At 39.0% G+C, this 17,158-nt stretch overlaps 2 protein-coding genes across 4 annotated transcripts in view; one reads left to right on the forward strand and one right to left on the reverse strand.

The window, feature by feature from the left end:
- The window catches only part of RBBP9 (RB binding protein 9, serine hydrolase), an 18,859-nt gene extending 16,862 nt beyond the window's left edge, over positions 1–1,997 (forward strand). For both annotated transcript variants that reach the window (XM_079943782.1, XM_079943785.1), the window contains one exon: positions 1,857–1,997. In XM_079943782.1, the coding sequence (XP_079799908.1) occupies positions 1,857–1,912 (56 nt within the window). In that variant the 3' untranslated portion in view covers positions 1,913–1,997. The remainder of the gene's footprint in view (positions 1–1,856) is intronic.
- POLR3F (RNA polymerase III subunit F) lies at positions 1,901–17,078 on the reverse strand. 2 transcript variants are annotated; one of them, XM_079943780.1, is made up of 9 exons: positions 16,776–16,948; positions 15,602–15,719; positions 10,698–10,765; positions 10,119–10,186; positions 8,683–8,795; positions 6,563–6,706; positions 6,240–6,347; positions 5,172–5,363; positions 1,901–3,986 (listed from the first exon to the last, which is right to left on the reverse strand). In XM_079943780.1, exons 1-9 carry the CDS (start codon positions 16,835–16,837, stop codon positions 3,909–3,911), a joined length of 951 nt encoding a protein of 316 aa, XP_079799906.1. In that variant the 5' UTR covers positions 16,838–16,948; the 3' UTR covers positions 1,901–3,908. The 2 variants fall into 2 exon arrangements, with proteins under 2 accessions (XP_079799906.1, XP_079799905.1); XM_079943779.1 differs by lacking the exon at positions 1,901–3,986 and having other exon boundaries at positions 4,831–5,363; positions 16,776–17,078.
- Between the last annotated feature and the right edge of the window lie 80 nt (positions 17,079–17,158).

A 17,158-nucleotide genomic window follows, 5' to 3' on the forward strand; every position in this document is an offset into this window, starting at 1 on the left:
AAAGGCCAAGCCATCCATGTGTGACCTCTTGCTGTACGTATTCACTTAGCCAGTGCTTTAGAGCTTGAGAAAAGCCTGAGAAATAGACATGATGTCAAAGGATGAAGTCATGGGAACAGTTTGGATTTTGTTACAAAGTCTTAAATATTTTTAAAAATGATCTTTCCATATCTCAGATTTTGTTCTGTAAAGTGTTCTACCTTTTAATTTCCATGGTCCTTTATATCTCTTTCAGCAGCATTCCATGATTTTTCTTCTAATCATACTCCCTCAAAAATAACGCTTTTTCATTTTCCAACGTTTTTTTGGCTATTATTATCCCCAAGTAACATCTCAAAACAATTTCCAGTAAATTCACACCTGATATTTGCTGCAATAATGTGAATTCCCACACTGTTGATACCTAACGAAAATTCAAAGCCATCATTTGAACCTGAAAAGGCTTTTGATTTCTAAGTGTGCTCAAAAAATGTCAGGAGAGATTCTCTAAATTTTTAGCAGCAGTTATCTTAGGGGATGGGAATTTTGGTAGTTATGGTGTGGTGGACGTCTCCTTTTTACATTATACACCTTGGGATTATTTGAGTTTGTGCACTGTCTTTTATAATTAAAAATAAAGATTAAAAAGTTTATTTGGCAAGTTAGTGAAAAACAAAGTAGATAAATCCATTGAATACTTTTCTTAGAGAAGCTGTTTAGCATTGATTTGACCAAGCCTATAATCAAAGCTTGATTCTATTTCAATTATTTGGAAGTAGTCATTGTTCTACATATTCTCTGCCTTGTTTTCTGAAGTCCTTTCTCAAAAAAATTCACAAACTTATACAAATAACAGTTCATAATACTTTATTGTCCTCTTCCTCTGTAGAAAAAACCAAATATATACAATTGAGAAATAATTTGATATTCTTTATTCCTATAAAAATAACTTGAGGGGGGCTTCACTGGTGGCACAGTGGTTGAGAGTCCGCCTGCCGATGCAGGGGACATGGGTTTGTGCCTCAGTCCAGGAGGATCCCACATGCCGCGGAGCGGCTGGGCCCGTGAGCCATGGCCGCTGAGCCTGTGCTCCGCAATGGGAGAGGCCGCGACGGTGAGAGCCCCGCGTACTGCAAAAAAAAAAAAAAATAGTAACTTGAATACGATGGTTGAGTTGGGCTGATAGTATGGTAACCAGTAACCACAGGGCGCCAGCAAAGAAAACGTTCAGTTCTTCATTCACAGAAGCCACGGTTCAGGTGCTCACCAGCCACGGCTGACTAGTGCCTCCATTACTGGACACAGATATAGAGCATTTCCATCCTCATAGAAGGTTCTATTGGACAGCACTGCACTACAGCGCGTGTTACGTGCTTCCCTCACCCACCACCAACGTAGAAGTGACTCAACTTGAAGTTACTTTTGTTTGACTAGTTTGCCTATTAGTTGATCACCATAAAAATTATGATCCTATAAAACTTACTCATCACCAAACTAAGATCAGAGGAGTTTCAGGGAAGAACTCCACATGGACTATTCATTTAAACCGTCAAATCATGGCCTTTCATGATTCTCTGTTTGACTCTCTACAGATCTTTATAAAGCAGAGACGGGCCTTGATAGACTCTAGGGAATATCTTTTCAGGTGAGCAAAATACCTTACACTAAATGGAAATCAAGTGTAAGGTTAGAACTTCACTTACAATTTGATTTTTTGGTGTTGTCGTGAGTCTAGAGCACCACAATTTGTTTTGGTCAGAGTTTACTCCTGTAGGGTAGATATCCATTTAATGATCAACAGAGGTGCTGTATTTTAAAATTATTGTCTCGGGGCTTCCCTAGTGGCTCAGTGGTTAAGAATCTGCCTGCCAATGCAGGGGACACGGGTTCGAGCCCTGGTCTGGGAAGATCCCACATGCGGCAGAGCAACTAAGCCCGTGCGCCACAGCTACTGAGCCTGCGCTCTAGAGCCTGCAAGCCACAACTACTGAGTACGTGTGCCACAACTACTGAGCCTGCGCTCTAGAGCCCGCGTGCCACAACTACTGAAGCCCACGCGCCTAGAGCCCATGCTCCGCAACAAAGAGAAGCCGCAACAAAGAGAAGCCACCACAATGAGAAGCCCGCGCACCACAACGAAGAGTAGCCCCCACTCGCTGCAACTAGAGAAAGCCGGCGCACAGCAACGAAGACCCAACGCTAAAAAAAAAAATTTTTTTAATTTAAAAAATAAATAAATGAATTTTAAAAAAAAGATTGTCTCTATCCTTCTTTAGTTAATATTCAGAATGAAAACCATGCTAAGGGAAACAAGTTTATAGGAGCTCTTTATTCTGGTAGGCAAGGAATACTTTTGTTTTAGCTACTGATTGTAAACTTAAAAAAATCTCTGGCTGTCAAGATACAGTACAAAGTGTATTTAAAACACAAACTGCTTCCTTCGTTCCACTTCTAAGTCTCCTCCAAGCTCAGTTTTGTCATTAAATAAGATGAGCGCCCCTGTGACAGGCTAGGTCCCAGGAAGGGCAGATATTGTTCTTAGCATTCCAGCTCTCTCTGAGAGTGGATCGGAAACCCTCTAGTTTCAGGCTCCCAGATTCTTCTGGATCTTACACATCTAGTACTTGAAATGATCTTTGTTTCAAAGCACCAGTGTCATCAAAGGCTAATTCTGTACAGCTGGCCACAGAATTTATCTGGTTCTTAAAAACTGGATACTGAGCTGAATTTTATTTTACTGTTTATCTCAAAATAACCCTTGTGTTGGTTCTCCAAACCTGGTGTTTGAACTCAGGCCCCAGCAGAGCTTCCCTTTCCCTCGGTCCCCCGCTTTTGGCCTGGACACAGAAACTTTTAAGTGGCGCTACGAAGTGAAAATATGACAGTTGAGATCCTAAAAAGACCTATAGCTAACTTCTGTGTAACAATACATCAAGTAACCTATTGTTTTCTGTTGAGCTGAAGATTGGGACTGAAAGTGCTATTAGAACTGAGGACAATTATAATGGCTTCCTGCTTAGTTTAGACCTATTACACCATGAATTTTAGAACAGAATATGGAAAAAAATCTAAAACAGGATAAGGAAAGAAGAATGATAATCGCCCCCACCCCGCCCAATAAAGTGAATGGAGGGCAATGGATTCTTTTTAGTTTTAATTTTAGTTAAATAAGAATCCAGGGGAAAATTCTAGCAAATAATACAATTGAGCCACAGAGTGAAACTTGTAAGACTTTAACAAAGAAGAACCAGTGAAAATATTCCATTTAAGATGAGAGTAATTAATATTTATACACTAAAAAGATATCCTTGACAACAGCGTCATTTGGGTTTGAGGTAAGTACAGAGGCATAATCCTCTGAAAGAATATTGCGGACATAAAAAGGCATCAACAGTGTGTAGAAAAGGGATGTTCCACTGTGTCCCCCCCTCATGCCCCAAGTCTGCGTTCTCCCCTGCTATTCCTGCCTTCTTTTTCATTTCTTCTCAATGAAACTGCTGAGAAAACAGAAATGGTGACACTGGGTCATATATAAAAATTTCCCAATGAAGACCTTAATAAGTAACTTTAAAACAGGCATTTTAAAGCTCTAGCCGTTATCACAGTACTTGGTGAATATGAACATATTTGCTTCTTTTCCCGTGAATCATCAAGAGTCTTGAAAGCTTCAGAAGGTGGTCTTCCAGGAGTTCAAAGTATTTTACTTATGGAAGAATGGATTTCACTACTAACCTTACCTGTTTCATGTCCTGTTGCCTACTCTACCAATGTAAATTTAGTCTTCATAGATTGAAAAAATTTTTTTCGTAGCAGCAAGTTTTTATCTTGAGGTTTGCTTTCAAGGGAATTTGATGTGCCATCAGGAATCAAATTATTTGTTCCCAAAGTAACTTCATTTGCAAAATGTCAGTAAAGTTCATAGCTCTCTATTAAAATTCGAGCCACTCTGTCATGTAAATACAGTTAGATGGTGAAATCTCACCACCTTCATGGCAGTCGTCAAAAACCTTTAAAAAAGAAAAAAGGTTATATTCAAACTGAAGTTTTAAAATTATTACATTATAGGTAATGTCTTAAATATCAACTACAACAAAATTCTAACAAAATATCCAAGATCCAACCATTTATTTAAAGCAATATTAAAAACAAAACTTTCGAAGTGAAAGAGGTTAGGACTGTAAATAAGAACATACTGGAACAGGACCTGCTCTGTGATCATAGAGTGAGAGACCTTTCACTGTAGCACTAAGCCGACCATATCCACCTACCCACTGGGCAGAAGGCAGGTAACAAGAGTCCAGGAAGGGAGATATATACACACGAATGACTTAATCTTAACTAACCAAATGTTTCATGTCGAGCCACCTTCCTTTTTGTGAAGGGTGCTAAATAGAATTCCCAACAGGTTAGCCTTTTTTCTAGGAGTTGAAACCAGGGCATAGAGAGCTTAGGCATGTAGACAATAAAACACGGACTAACAGCCCAAGGATATAAATGCCACAAGGGCTGGCACGGTGCCTGCTGCACACAGGTGGCTTTCAGAGACTATCTGGGAACAAAAGAATGAAGAGTGTGGGGCGGGCCTCGAGGGAAAGCACATCACCTCTGGGTGTGAGTCCTGGTTGTTGTGTCTCAGCTGAATGCTTAGGTCGCCCTCAGCCTGAGTTCCCTCACACTTAAAGGGAAGTAACATCACTAGCTCCAAGGGACGTAAGGAGGATTAAATGAGACCACAGAAATCTTCAAGAACATGTCTGGCCCATAGTAGGTTCTCAACAAATCTCATTTCCCTCCCTACTGAGGTGAAATGATTAGCCCTCATCAAAAATCGTCCATCTGGGGACTTCCCTGGCAGTCCAGTGGTCAAGACTCCACGCTTCCACTGCAGGGGGTGCAGGTTCGACCCCTGGTCAGGGAACTAAGATCCCACATGCCGTGCAGTGCAGCCAAAAAGAAAAAAAATGTCCATTTTGGGGCCAAGAGCAGAAAACAAATTTCCTTAACATGGTTATTCTAAGAAAGAATACAAGGTGATGATTTGTTCGTTGAAGCTCTGTCATCAAGGTTCCATGGAGGCTTCCACAGTTCTTGGTCAACCCTGAGTTTGAGAAAACTAGGGTATGCTTGATATGCATTATGTGGCATCTGCACTCGGTGGCAGTTAAGTGTAAAGGGAAGCCATTGTAACTCACCGGGCAGAGTCCGCAGGGGGCCCGGACCAATCCCGTGGGCGGGATGATCGGATTGACTGCCCTGTACAGTTTCATGTGTCCGTCCACACTGCCTACGGTGCCTTCTTTTGCAGCGATGATAGTCATCTCCACTTTCCCATCATAAATGAGTGTATTTAAGATGGTCTCAATGTCCTCCATGGACAACTCTACCTACAAAAGGGATACGTTAGAAAGGACCCAAAAAGGACAAGGAGACATCATTTTGGAGGGTGTTAAAAAACATAAAAGGCCACAATTCCTTGGTGAAATGGGGAAGGATTATGCTGGAGAGTAAATGGAGGCATAAAGAGGCTGAACAATGGCCGAAGTGAGCACAGACCCTCAAATGCCAGGGGCAGGGCTCTGAGCTCGCACTGAGCTTGACACTTGCTGATGTCTTCACCCTCCCAAGGAAAATCTAGACATCTTGTAACATTCTTTGGCAAGAATTTGATGGAGGGTTATAAAATGCTTGAGCAGAAAGGTATTTTAGACATCAAATAGTCCAAATTCCTGTTTTTTTATGAAAGAGAGATCTGGAGCCCAGGAAATGAAAATTTGTCCAAGCAGCCACTTCAGCTTCTTCTCTGATGATGAAGAGTATCAAGCACAGTGTGTCTGTACAGATCTTCAGAGAATGTGCTGACAATGCCACTAACATCTCATAAGTAGGAAAATACCAGTAAACGACAACTGCTATGATGATGGATGTCTGGCACATATATGGAAACGTCCCCAAGAGAATCAAGAACTTGTCAGAACAGACTTTTGAATCTGGTAGTGAAATGCACTGCCAGGCCTCCACTCTGCTGCTCTGTAGCCCAAGCTCAGGTACATACAGTTCAGAAAGTGCCCGACGGCAATGACCGCCATTGCCTGACTGCCTTAGGACAGTACTTCCTCAAAGTGGGTTCTGCGGAATGTACATGGGTATCACCAGAAAAAAGGGTCTGGGTCAGCTGTGTTTGCAATACATTGTAAACTATATCCCTATGATGAAGAATAAGTTTTTAGAAATAAGATGAAAATTAGAAACCGAGTTCTAACCTTACTGATCCCCAATTCACAGATATACTTCCACACTTCATGTGATGAAGCAAATGAACTATTTCTTTGTATCATTGGATTCTGTTTGCTTTCTCGTGCTGTTTCTGCCTATAAGGGTAGAAACATAAATTTCAGGAAGAATTCTGGTGCCTTCTGAATACAATTCATAGTGAGAACAACAACAGGACATATTTTGTTTAGTAAAAATGACCAATTTCAATGTTTTCAATTCCTGTAAGATATGATACACAAGATTAAACATTCCTTATGAAGAAACTTAAAAAAACTATACTTGGAGTGATGTTTCCTCAATTATGCCTCACCTTGGTTTGCAGGAATTTAAAACACTGTTGGTTAAGCACCTCTACAAATTCAGATTCAAAATCCTGGTCACTGTACCAGGCTCCACCGGTCACAGAGCGGTCTGGCTGCAGGTTATAGAGCATGTACACCTTCTTTTTTGAGGCCTAGGAAAAAACACGCACAGTAGATGGTTAGAGGTAACAAAATAGTCTTCCAAAACTAAGACTTAAAAACCCCCAAAGCTTCATATTTCAGAGCAGTTTGGGATTTACAGAATTATTGTGAAGATGGGACCTTGTGCTCAGCTTCCTCTAGTACTAACACCTGACATTACCAGAGTACATCTGTTATAGCTAATGAAACAATATTGATAGGTCAATATTAATTATAAAGTCTACACTTTATTCAGATTCCCTTCGTTTTTCCCTAATGTCCTTTTAATGGTCCAGGATCCTATCCAGAATTCCATATTATTACAAATTTATTATACATGAGGCAGACTTTGGTTGTGACAGTTTCTCAGACTTTCCTTGTTATTGGTGAATTTGCCATTTTTTAGAATTACTGGCAAAAAATTCTGTAGGAAGTCCCTTAATTGGGATTTGTCTGAGTAGACTGGAAAAAAGACCACAGAGGTAAAGTGCACTTCTCATCATGTCATATCAAGAGTACTTGATCATCACTAAATGATGATTGATTGTCATCAATATAACTTATCAGCCTTGACATTATAAATCCATCACCTGGTTTGAGGTAGTGTTTCTCAGTTTTCTCCACTGTAAAGTTACCTTTTTGTCCTGACCTTTCCATATGTGGAAGGAAGCCACCACGCACAGTCCACACTTAAAGACTGGGAGTTCGCTCTACTTCCTTGAGGATGAAGAGTCTACACAAGTTATTTGGAATTCTTCTGCATGAAGACTTCTCTATTCTCGCCCATTGATTTATTTATTCAAACATTTATATTAGTATGTTCTCATGAATATTTATTTTATGCTTTGGGTTACAATCTAATACTACTTTAGTCTGAAACTTTGAAAACATCATGCTAAGTGAAAGAAGCCAGACACTAAAGACCACATATTGGTAGTTCCCTGGCAGTCCAGTGGTTAGGACTCGGTGCTGTCACTGTCTTGGCCCAGGTTCAATCCCTGGTCAGGGAACTAAGATCCCACAAGCCACACGGCATGGCCAAAAAAACCCAAAACAAAACAAAACACAGCAACATTAAAAAGATATAATTTAAAAAATTAGAACAGTGTGGTGACTGCAGAACTCTGTGAATATACTAAAACCCACTGAATTAAATCTCAATAAAGCTGCTACTAAAAATAAAGATGTACAGCATGATTGGCAAAATGAAGCTAGGCATGGGTACATGGGGATTCATTTTGTTATTTTCTATACTTTTGTACATATTTGAAATTATCCAATAAAAATGTGGAAGAGAAATAATATTCTAAATGAGGGAGTGGTAGGACATAAATACCATTGATAAATAAAACCACTGATGACTATCAAATTTTTATTTGCTGAATTTTGTGTTCAAGCACACTTTAATCTAGGAGCACCCCAGCTCCTCTGATGCCTCAATCAGTGAAGTCAGCAATGTGTCTCCTGGAGCCAGCTCTGGATCCTGGAGCCCCTGGAGGATGTGACGGGGTGGCTGGCAAGAGGAGGAGGAGAAATCCCATGTGCTGGAACAGATGCTCCACCAGGGCCAGGGCAGAGAACTTTCTGTGACCTGCTCACTGATGTATTCCAAGCCCCCAGAACAGTGCCCAGCACACAGCAAATGCACGACGGGTATTTGTGGAATGGGTAATCTCATACACCAGGTTGAAATAAATTATCTTACATACCACAAAATCCAGGAAAAATGTTCGTGATCCCCCAAATTCTTTACTGAAGCGAGTAAGTAGTTTTAGATTTTTGAGTGGGTAAGACTCTAAGAGTTAACTGGCAGTGACATATCTAAAGCAGCATCTCCAAACCATCCGATATGAGCTAAAATTTAAAAAATCTTTTTTGACCAGTTGTTTTAAATCATGACATAGCTTAAAGAATAAAAACCTGAAATATACTTGGAGTAATATATGTACAGAGAACATCCAGGGGAAGAAAAGAGATGGTTACTCACTGCCACAGACTTAACAGCTTTAATTAGCTTTTTACTTTCCAGATTCTTTAGAATTTTGTTAATTTCTGTTAATGGCAAGTTGCTTTTGTATCGGATATCTCTGCTCCATATTCCTATAAGAAAGTAAAGTAAAATAAGTTGAACACTATAGGATATGTGTTTCTTTTCCCATTGCTTATATCTCATTATAAATCTAGCAAAATATGTATATATTCCTAGAGCATAGCTATAGGAAAAATGAATTAGACGTAAGAGTCTCAGATAAAGTAACAAAAATATGCAAAACAATACATAAGTTATATGTTCTATTTTCTAACCGGAAATTTCTTGGAATGCCAGTGTGGCACCTTTTAAAAAACATATGAAAAGGACATTTTTGTAATGGAAGAAAAATCTTGAATGTCACTGAATTAACATATATTGCCTTTTCCATGCCCCCCTACATCCCAACCTCTTTTTTTCTTTAAATATCACTTTAGATTGTATATGTGAAAAACAACCTTAAGTTTGGGTCTGGGTTGGCTGCCACCCTTGATGAGAGCAAAAAACACTTTATGAGAGCATCTGTGTGCATGTATGTCCATTATTTATACAGCACTATATTTGGAAAATAGAAAGATTACAGTTCCCATAGTCACTAAAAGCCTGTGCAGAAAGCTATGATTTTTCTTTCAAAGAAGGAAATATGTGTTATATGTATAAAAGGAATTTATGTTAAAACATTTTGCTGTATTTTCTTCCCAACGTGAAGGCATAATAAGATAGGAAGATTTTTTTAAAATAGAGAATGACTTCATCATATTTATTTTTAAAATTTTAATTTAACTTCCCAACACATATAAAAATTATATGACTTCAGATTACATCGTAATTGTTAAAGCTAATATCAATGACTCAAACAGATCTTAAATTGTAATAACAGCAATTTCGATAAAGTTCTTTAAGGGCAACAGGAGAGGAACTAAATAGCTCTTGAGGGAGCTACACCAGACACTGCCACACTGCACTAGGCGTCCCTCGGATTTTTGCAAAAACCAGAGATGTTATTATCCACCATTTACAGATAAGAGGAAGAAACGAAACCTTCCAAAATTTAGCAAGTAAGGATTAAAAAAAAAAACTCTTAAGTTTTAATTTATTTATTTTGAATAGATAATATATTCATATGGTCCACATTCAGAAGTCTCTTTCCATCCCTGCCCACAGCCATCTCGTTCCTATCTCCCTGAGGCAACAACAGTGTCACTCCTGGGTGTCCTTCAAATGTATGTACATTATATATTGTTATATATATATGTGTGTGTGTTATATTTTCTTCTTTTAACAAACGGCAGCATACTGAACTGACTGATCCATATCCTGGGAAGCCAGGATCTCAGTCCCCACTATCTGGTCCTAGAGACAATGTTGTTTCTGCTGTTCCTCTACATGCTTACCTTTATTTCCTGCATCCTCTATGATTTGATATACTAGTTTTTCCTGGTTATCTGATCCTTTCATTTTACTGCAGGGAAATAAAGGAGAATTAAAAAGGCAAAGAGGTACAGGATAATCTAATAATCTACAAGACTACTGAAACGAATGAGCAGACAAGGTCATCACATTGACTTATTTACCAAAAGAAGGGCTTACCTTAAAAAGAATGAGACAGGGCTGTATGTACCAAATGAAAAGATGTCCAAGATATAGTAAGTGAAAAAAAACAAGTTGCAAAACAGTATGGATATCATGATCCCATTTTTGTTAAAATAAGAAAAAAAAAGAGAGAGAGATTATATATAAATATATGGTATATAAATATATAATCATCTATATGTATTTATATATACCTATAAGAAAGGATATATGCCAAAATATTAACAGCAGCTATCTCTGGGAAATGGAACGCATATGGGAGGTGAGATGATACACGGGCCAGGTTTACATGATGCAATTCTGTACTGGCTTTTTTTCCCCAAACATATATTACTTTTATCATATTAAAATTTTCTTAAAATAAAAAATTAGGTGCTTACCCAGCATTCTGAGACTCCTTTATTCTATACAGAAGGCCTGTATTGCTCCTTAAGAGATCCAGCTGACCCTAAAGTTGTTTTTTTTAAAAAAGAAAATAACAGTGAATTATTTTGGAGATATATCAAATCCAATGACAAACATTAATGCATTCTTCAATATTTTACACGGACTAAAATAGCCTACCTCCCATAGTTGCCAGTTCTTCACTTGAGTACTTAAGTTTTTTCCTACATGTCACATGTGATGTACTTTTTAAAACTTAACTCTTTATCTCGCCATTTCCCCAAATATTAATACCTAACAATTTTCTACATGTTAGATCCTGGCTTGGTTATATGATCAATGTGTAAAGAATTTTAAACAAGCAGCTTTAGAATAATAAATAAAAATCCATATTTAATTCAAATAAATTCAATAAATATATATAAATATAGTAAAATGTAATTTGTCTAAAACAGTTCAAATAAAGGCTATTCATGCAAAAATATTCTATGATACAATGAGTAAATGAAATTTACAATGTTAATAGTAACATTTACTGACATGTGTGATTTCTGTAGTGTTACATGAAAATTAGGCAGAAAGGTCAACCAATGAATAAAAGGCCTGTGGTAGTTCTGTTTTTATACAAGTCACAAGTAAAACAAAGCATGTGTGTCACGCTTCTGCATTTCCTTGGGTCTGAACTTAGGAGAACCCAGATGGCTGTTACCACTGGGCTTCCAGCAGTTCAGGGAAGCACGGCTAAGAGAGGCCCCATTCCCACGAGTTAAGGCTGGGCAGACCCATGACTTGGAATTAGGTTGATATATGGATAAACAGCAATACTTTCCCTCCCTCCCTCAAACCACAAAGCCCAATTTGGAGGCTCCATTCAGTTGTTCATCTCAGCCTATGAACATTTACTGAACACTTGTACTGTGATATATGTTTGGGGGGGACAAACATGGATTCTGAAAGAGAATTGCACAGCTGACTTCAATACCATCGGGTTGGCATTAAGACAGAGCTAAGTAAAGGGTGGGACGGCCTCTCAGAGAAGCAGCTTTGGCCCAGCCTGGGGGGTCAGTGAGGATCCCTGGAGTCGATAGCAGAGATGAGTCTTGAGAATAATGAGGAGTCAGTCTGTGAGGAAAGGGAAAAAGGGCCTGCTAAGCAGGGAAGACAGCATGAGCAAAGGAACTGAGGCATGAAACAGCGTGATTTGCTAGGGAACCAAAAACCATCTGTTCCTTCTGAAAACTAACTTTTGAGTTGGAGGGGTGGAGGGAGATGAGGTGGGTGCAGAAGGGAGGGGCTCAGTGTGGTAAACCCAGGAGTGTGGACTTGAATCTCTAGAGTTGAGAGAAGAGTTTTTGGTGGGAAAGTGACTTGGTCAAATCTGTATTTAAGACAGAGCAGGCTGGTTGCTCTGAGGCACATGGAGCCAGGAAAGCCCGTTAAGATGCACTGTAATAGTCCAAGTAAAAGCCAAGAGCCTGAAGACATGCAGGGGTAGTAGGAATGGAAACAGTGGAACAGATTTGAGAATTGTTTAAGAGGTAAAATCAGCAACACTCATGATTTATTAGTAATTACTCCCTTGCTTAAAATTCTTCAGTAGCTCTACCACTGCCTACAGCCTGTAGCCGACAGAACTGGCAATAGGTGGGGTTGCAGAGGTGGTGAAAGAGAGTGAGGTGCTGAGCATAATTTTCAGACAGAAAGAAAAGGCTAAAAGGGAGGGTCCGAGAACAAAAACATTTTTAATTGCCACACTTCCCAGCATGCCTTGCTCTATCCATCCTGGAGTTGAAGACCTTCACAATGGTGAATTGACCAGAAAAAACCAACACTCGTTTTTTCCTTTGGCTAGAACAGTGTTCAGCAATCTGGTGCACTGCTTTTTTTTTGAACTGAAGTATAGTTGAGTTACAATATTATATAAGTTTCAGGTGTACAACATAGTGATCTCATATTTATAGATTATACTCCATTTAAAGTTATTATAAAATATTGATTATATTCCCTGTGCTGTACAATATATCCTTGTAGCCAATTTATTTTATACATAGTAGGTTGTACCTCTTAATCCCATACCCTTATCTTGCCCCTCCCTCTCCCCACTGGTAACCACTAGTTTGTTTTCTATATCTGTGAGTCTGTTTTGTTATATTCATTCCTTTGTTTACTTTTTAGATCCCACATATAAGTGATATCATATGTGTATTTGTCTTTCTCTGTCTGACTTACTTCACTTAGTATGATAATCTTTAGGTCCAACCATGTTGCTGCAAAGGGCATCATTTTGTTCTTATTTATGGCTGAGTAATATTCCATTGTATATATGTACCACATCTTCTTTATCCATTCATCTGTTGATGGACACTTAGGTTGCTTCCATATCTTGGTTATTGTAAATAATGCTGCTATGAACATTTGGGTGCATATATCTTTTTGAATTAGTATTTTCATTTTCTTTGGATATATACCCAGGAGTAGAATTGCTGGATCATATGGTAGCTCTATTTTTAGTATTTTGAGGAACCTCCATACTGTTTTCCACAGTGGTGGCACGAATTTACATTCCCACCAACAGTGTACAAGGATTCCCTTTTCTCCACATCCTCACCAACATTTGTTGTTTGTGGTCTTTTTTATGATAGTCACTCTGACAGGTGTGAGTGATATCTCATTGTTGTTTTGATTTGCATTTCTCTAAAAATGTTGCTACAATTTATGTCAGTGTTCTGCCTGTGTTTTCTTCCAGGAGTTTTACAGTTTCCAGTCTTACAGTTAAGTCTTTAATCCTTTTTGAGTTTATTTTTATATATGTGTGAGAAAAAGTCCTAATTTCATTTTTTACATGTAGCTGTCCATTTTTCCTAGCACCACTTGTTGAAGAGACTCTTTTCCCCATTGTATACTGTTGATTCCTTCATCTTAAATTAATTGACCGTAAGTGGATGGGTTTATTTCTGGGCTCTCTATTCTGTTCCATTGATCTATGTATCTCTTTTTGTGCCAGAACTATACCGTTTTGATTACTGTGGCTTTGTAGTATAGTCTGAAGTCAGGAAGCATGACACCTCCAGCTTTGTTCTTTTTCTCTCAAGATTGCTTTGGCTATTTGGGCTCTTTTGTGGCTACCCATACATTTTCGTATTATTTATTTTAGTTCTGTGAAAAATGTCCTGGGTATTTTGATAAGGATCACATTAGATCTGTAGATTGCTTTGGATAATATGGACATTTAAACAATATTAATATAGTCTTTACTTTTTATTTATTTATTTTATGGCTGCACCACGCAGCATGCAGGATCTTAGATCCCCAATCAGGAACTGAACCCACGCCCCCTGAAGTGGAAGTGTGTATTCTTAACCACTGGACCACCAGGGAAGTTCCCATTTTAACAATATTAATTCCTCCAGTCCAAGAACATTGGATATCTTTCTATTTCTTTGTAGCACCTTCAATTTCCTTCATCAGTGTTTTATAATTTTCAAAGTTAGGTCTTTCACCTCCTTGGTTAAGTTTATTCCTAGGTATTTTATTCCTTTTGTGTGATTTTTAAACAAGATTGTTTTCTTGCTTCCTCTGATAGTTCATTATTAGTGTATAGAAAAGCAACAGATTTCTGTGTATTAATCTTGACCCTGCAACTTTACTGAATTCATTTATTAGTTCTAATAGTTTTTTGATTGAGATTTTAGGGTTTTCTATATATAGTATCATGTCATCTGCAAATAAGGACAGTTTTATTTCTTCCCTTCCCATTTGTATGCCTGGGCTCTGGCAGTGAAAGCACCAAGTCCTAACCACTGGACTGCCAGGGAATTCCCTTCTTCCTGATTTTAGAGGAAAGGCTTTCAGCTTTTCACCACTGAATATGATGTTAGCTATGGGTCTGTCATAAATGGCTTTTATTATGTTGAAATATGTTCCCTCTATACCAACTGTGCTAAGAGTTTTTATCATGAATGGATGTTGAATTTTGCCAAATGCTTTTTCTGTGTCAATTGAGAAGATCATGTGAATTTTATCCTTCCTTTTGTTACTGTGGTGTATTACACTGATTGATTTCTGCATATTGAACCATTTTTGCCTTCCTGTAATAAATCCCATTTGGTCATGGTATATGATCCTTTTTGCATACTGTTGAATTTGGTTTGCTAATATTTTGTTGAGGATTTCTACATGTATATTCATCGGAGACACTGGCCTCTAATTTTCTTTTTTTGGTAGCATCTTTGTCTAGTTTTGGTATCAGAGTAATGGGAGCCTCATAGAACGAATTTGGGAGTGTTTCCCTCTTCAATTTTTTCGAAGTGTTTGAGAAGGACTAGTATTTGCTCTTCTTTATATGTTTGCCAGAACTCCCCTGTGAAGCCATCCAGTCCAGGACTTTTGTTTGCTGGGAGTTTTTTGATTACTAATTCCATTTTACTACTAGTGACTGGACTGTTCAGATTGTCTATTTCTTCCTGATCATCACATGTTTATTCCTTAACTGTTTATTGTAGCTATAGTTGATTTTTCCATTTTTTGTCTTTTAATCTTCATACTAGCTTATTTAAGTGTTTGATCCAAAGCCTTTACTATGTATTTGCCTTTACTAGCAGTAAAAAGCAAACAGAAGGTGTGAATAGACTATGCCCATAGGTAGCTGTGTGCCATTATGTAGCTTAGTGACAATTAGGTTACTAAATATAACAGTTAAAATACAAGTATTTCATTTGTCTTGTAAAATGCATATTACTTCTTCTTTCCTTAATTCAGGCAGTCTGAGCTGTTTCCTGGTTTGGAGTCTTATCAGTCACAACCTAACACACTTTTGAGAATGGTTTCGTGACTACATAACAGGAAGTAATGACAATCACAACATTTAAGTAATTACATGAACTAGTTGGATTCACCTTACCATGGACAACAGTCTATTGATGGCCACTGCCCGCTGCTGGGCTTCTATATGCGGCATTTCATTCTGAATTACTTGGTCTGTGATTCCATGAGGGAACTGGTGACATAATTCTATAATCCTAGGAACAAAGGCATTAATGATATTCATGTTTCTACCTATCTCAAGAGGTGGTAGGGGAAAAAAATACAAGAAGAACAGTTTGGAATTGTGCCTTTTTTCACATCTGATAGATAATCTAGGTTTCTACAATGGTTCTGATTCAAAGCATATTAAAAATGAGGACGATGCTTTTGAAATACACGTTTACATTTTTATTGTATTTAAGAGAAGCATTTCTTTTCCTTATTCACATGAACTTTAAATTAGAACAAAAGTCAAATGAAAACACAGAAAGACTAATTAAAGCTGAGGCTTCAGTTTTCTCAGACGGTACAAGTATGACAAAGGGAAGATACAGTGCCTTGGATAGCCATAAGTCTGTGAGCAGGAGGTAAATCAAACACTTCTGGTGGGAAGTCAAAATCTGTTATGACAATTCACCACAACTGGGACCTGCTTTTAGAATTATCTCTAAGAAACAAAAATAAACCCGAATTTTCATCTTGCCCTAGGATCATCATATGTGTTATTCATAATAGTTTTAAAAAGTTGGGGTCCTTTAAAACTATGTGGTAACCTAAAAATTGCAGTGCACGGTAGAATACATAAAATCGGCATAGGCTTTGGGCGCCCTAAAATCTTCACTTATATACTGCACTAAAACCATCTGACTTGTGTTGCTTCATAACAGAAAACTGCACCCTAACTTCGGCTAAACGTTCTGCCACGGGAATTCCCTTATTGACAAGGGCGATCCAGGATCAGAACGTGTATCCACAAGTACTATGGGGAAAACGCCGAGTCTTCACTCTGAGCATGGATCACCTTAATGTGGGAAAGAAGCGCATCAGTAGAGCTTCCCGAACAGCACCAGGGAAAGGTCAGCTACACAATTTTGCAAACTGTCCGACTCGTTTCGAAATTAAGAGTTCTGTTTTCCGGGGATGGGAGGAGGGTTCCAACACCCGCGATCCCCTCCCTGCGCGTCCACTGAACTTGCGAGGGTCCCGGAGACGGGGTCCAGCGCCTCGCGGGGCCTCCCGAGCCGGGAAACAATTCTCACTCACTGATTTACCTGTTTTCGATTTCGACCGGATCCGCGTCGGGCGGCTGCACTTTCACCTTCACCTCGGCCATGAGGGCGCTAGTCCCGGTCCCTGGGGGAAGAGACGGTCCGGAAAGCCGGACAGCAAGCGGGGGAACCCTGGAACCTATGAAGACAGCGGCCGGCACATGGGCCTTCTTCCTCGTGTCGCAAGCGGTCCTTCTTTGCCAGTCGCCTTGAGGTGGCCAAGCCGCGCCTGCGCCGCTACAAATTCTTATTCTGGTTTTTCCAGAATGTCAGTGCCTGTCGGACTAACGAGCCTGGTTCCCCTATTCTGAGTTGGGACGCCACCTTGTAGCACTTTCCAACCTCTGTGAGGGCAAGTTCTCGGTCGCCTACGGTGAAGCCTGACG

The sequence above is a fragment of the Stenella coeruleoalba genome (assembly GCF_951394435.1).
Source record: "Stenella coeruleoalba genome assembly, chromosome: 15".
Classification (NCBI taxonomy): Eukaryota; Metazoa; Chordata; class Mammalia; order Artiodactyla; family Delphinidae; genus Stenella; species Stenella coeruleoalba.

Coding starts and splice junctions, on each gene's coding strand:
- POLR3F (XM_079943779.1), bottom strand. CDS start 16,837: ATGGCCGAGGTGAAGGTGAAAGTGCAGCCGCCCGACGCGGATCCGGTC. Junction 10,187..10,697: donor AAGGAGTCTCAGAATGCTGG/GTAAGCACCTAA, acceptor ATTTCCCTGCAG/TAAAATGAAAGGATCAGATA. Junction 5,364..6,239: donor GTGAATTGGGGATCAGTAAG/GTTAGAACTCGG, acceptor TCCCTTTTGTAG/GTAGAGTTGTCCATGGAGGA.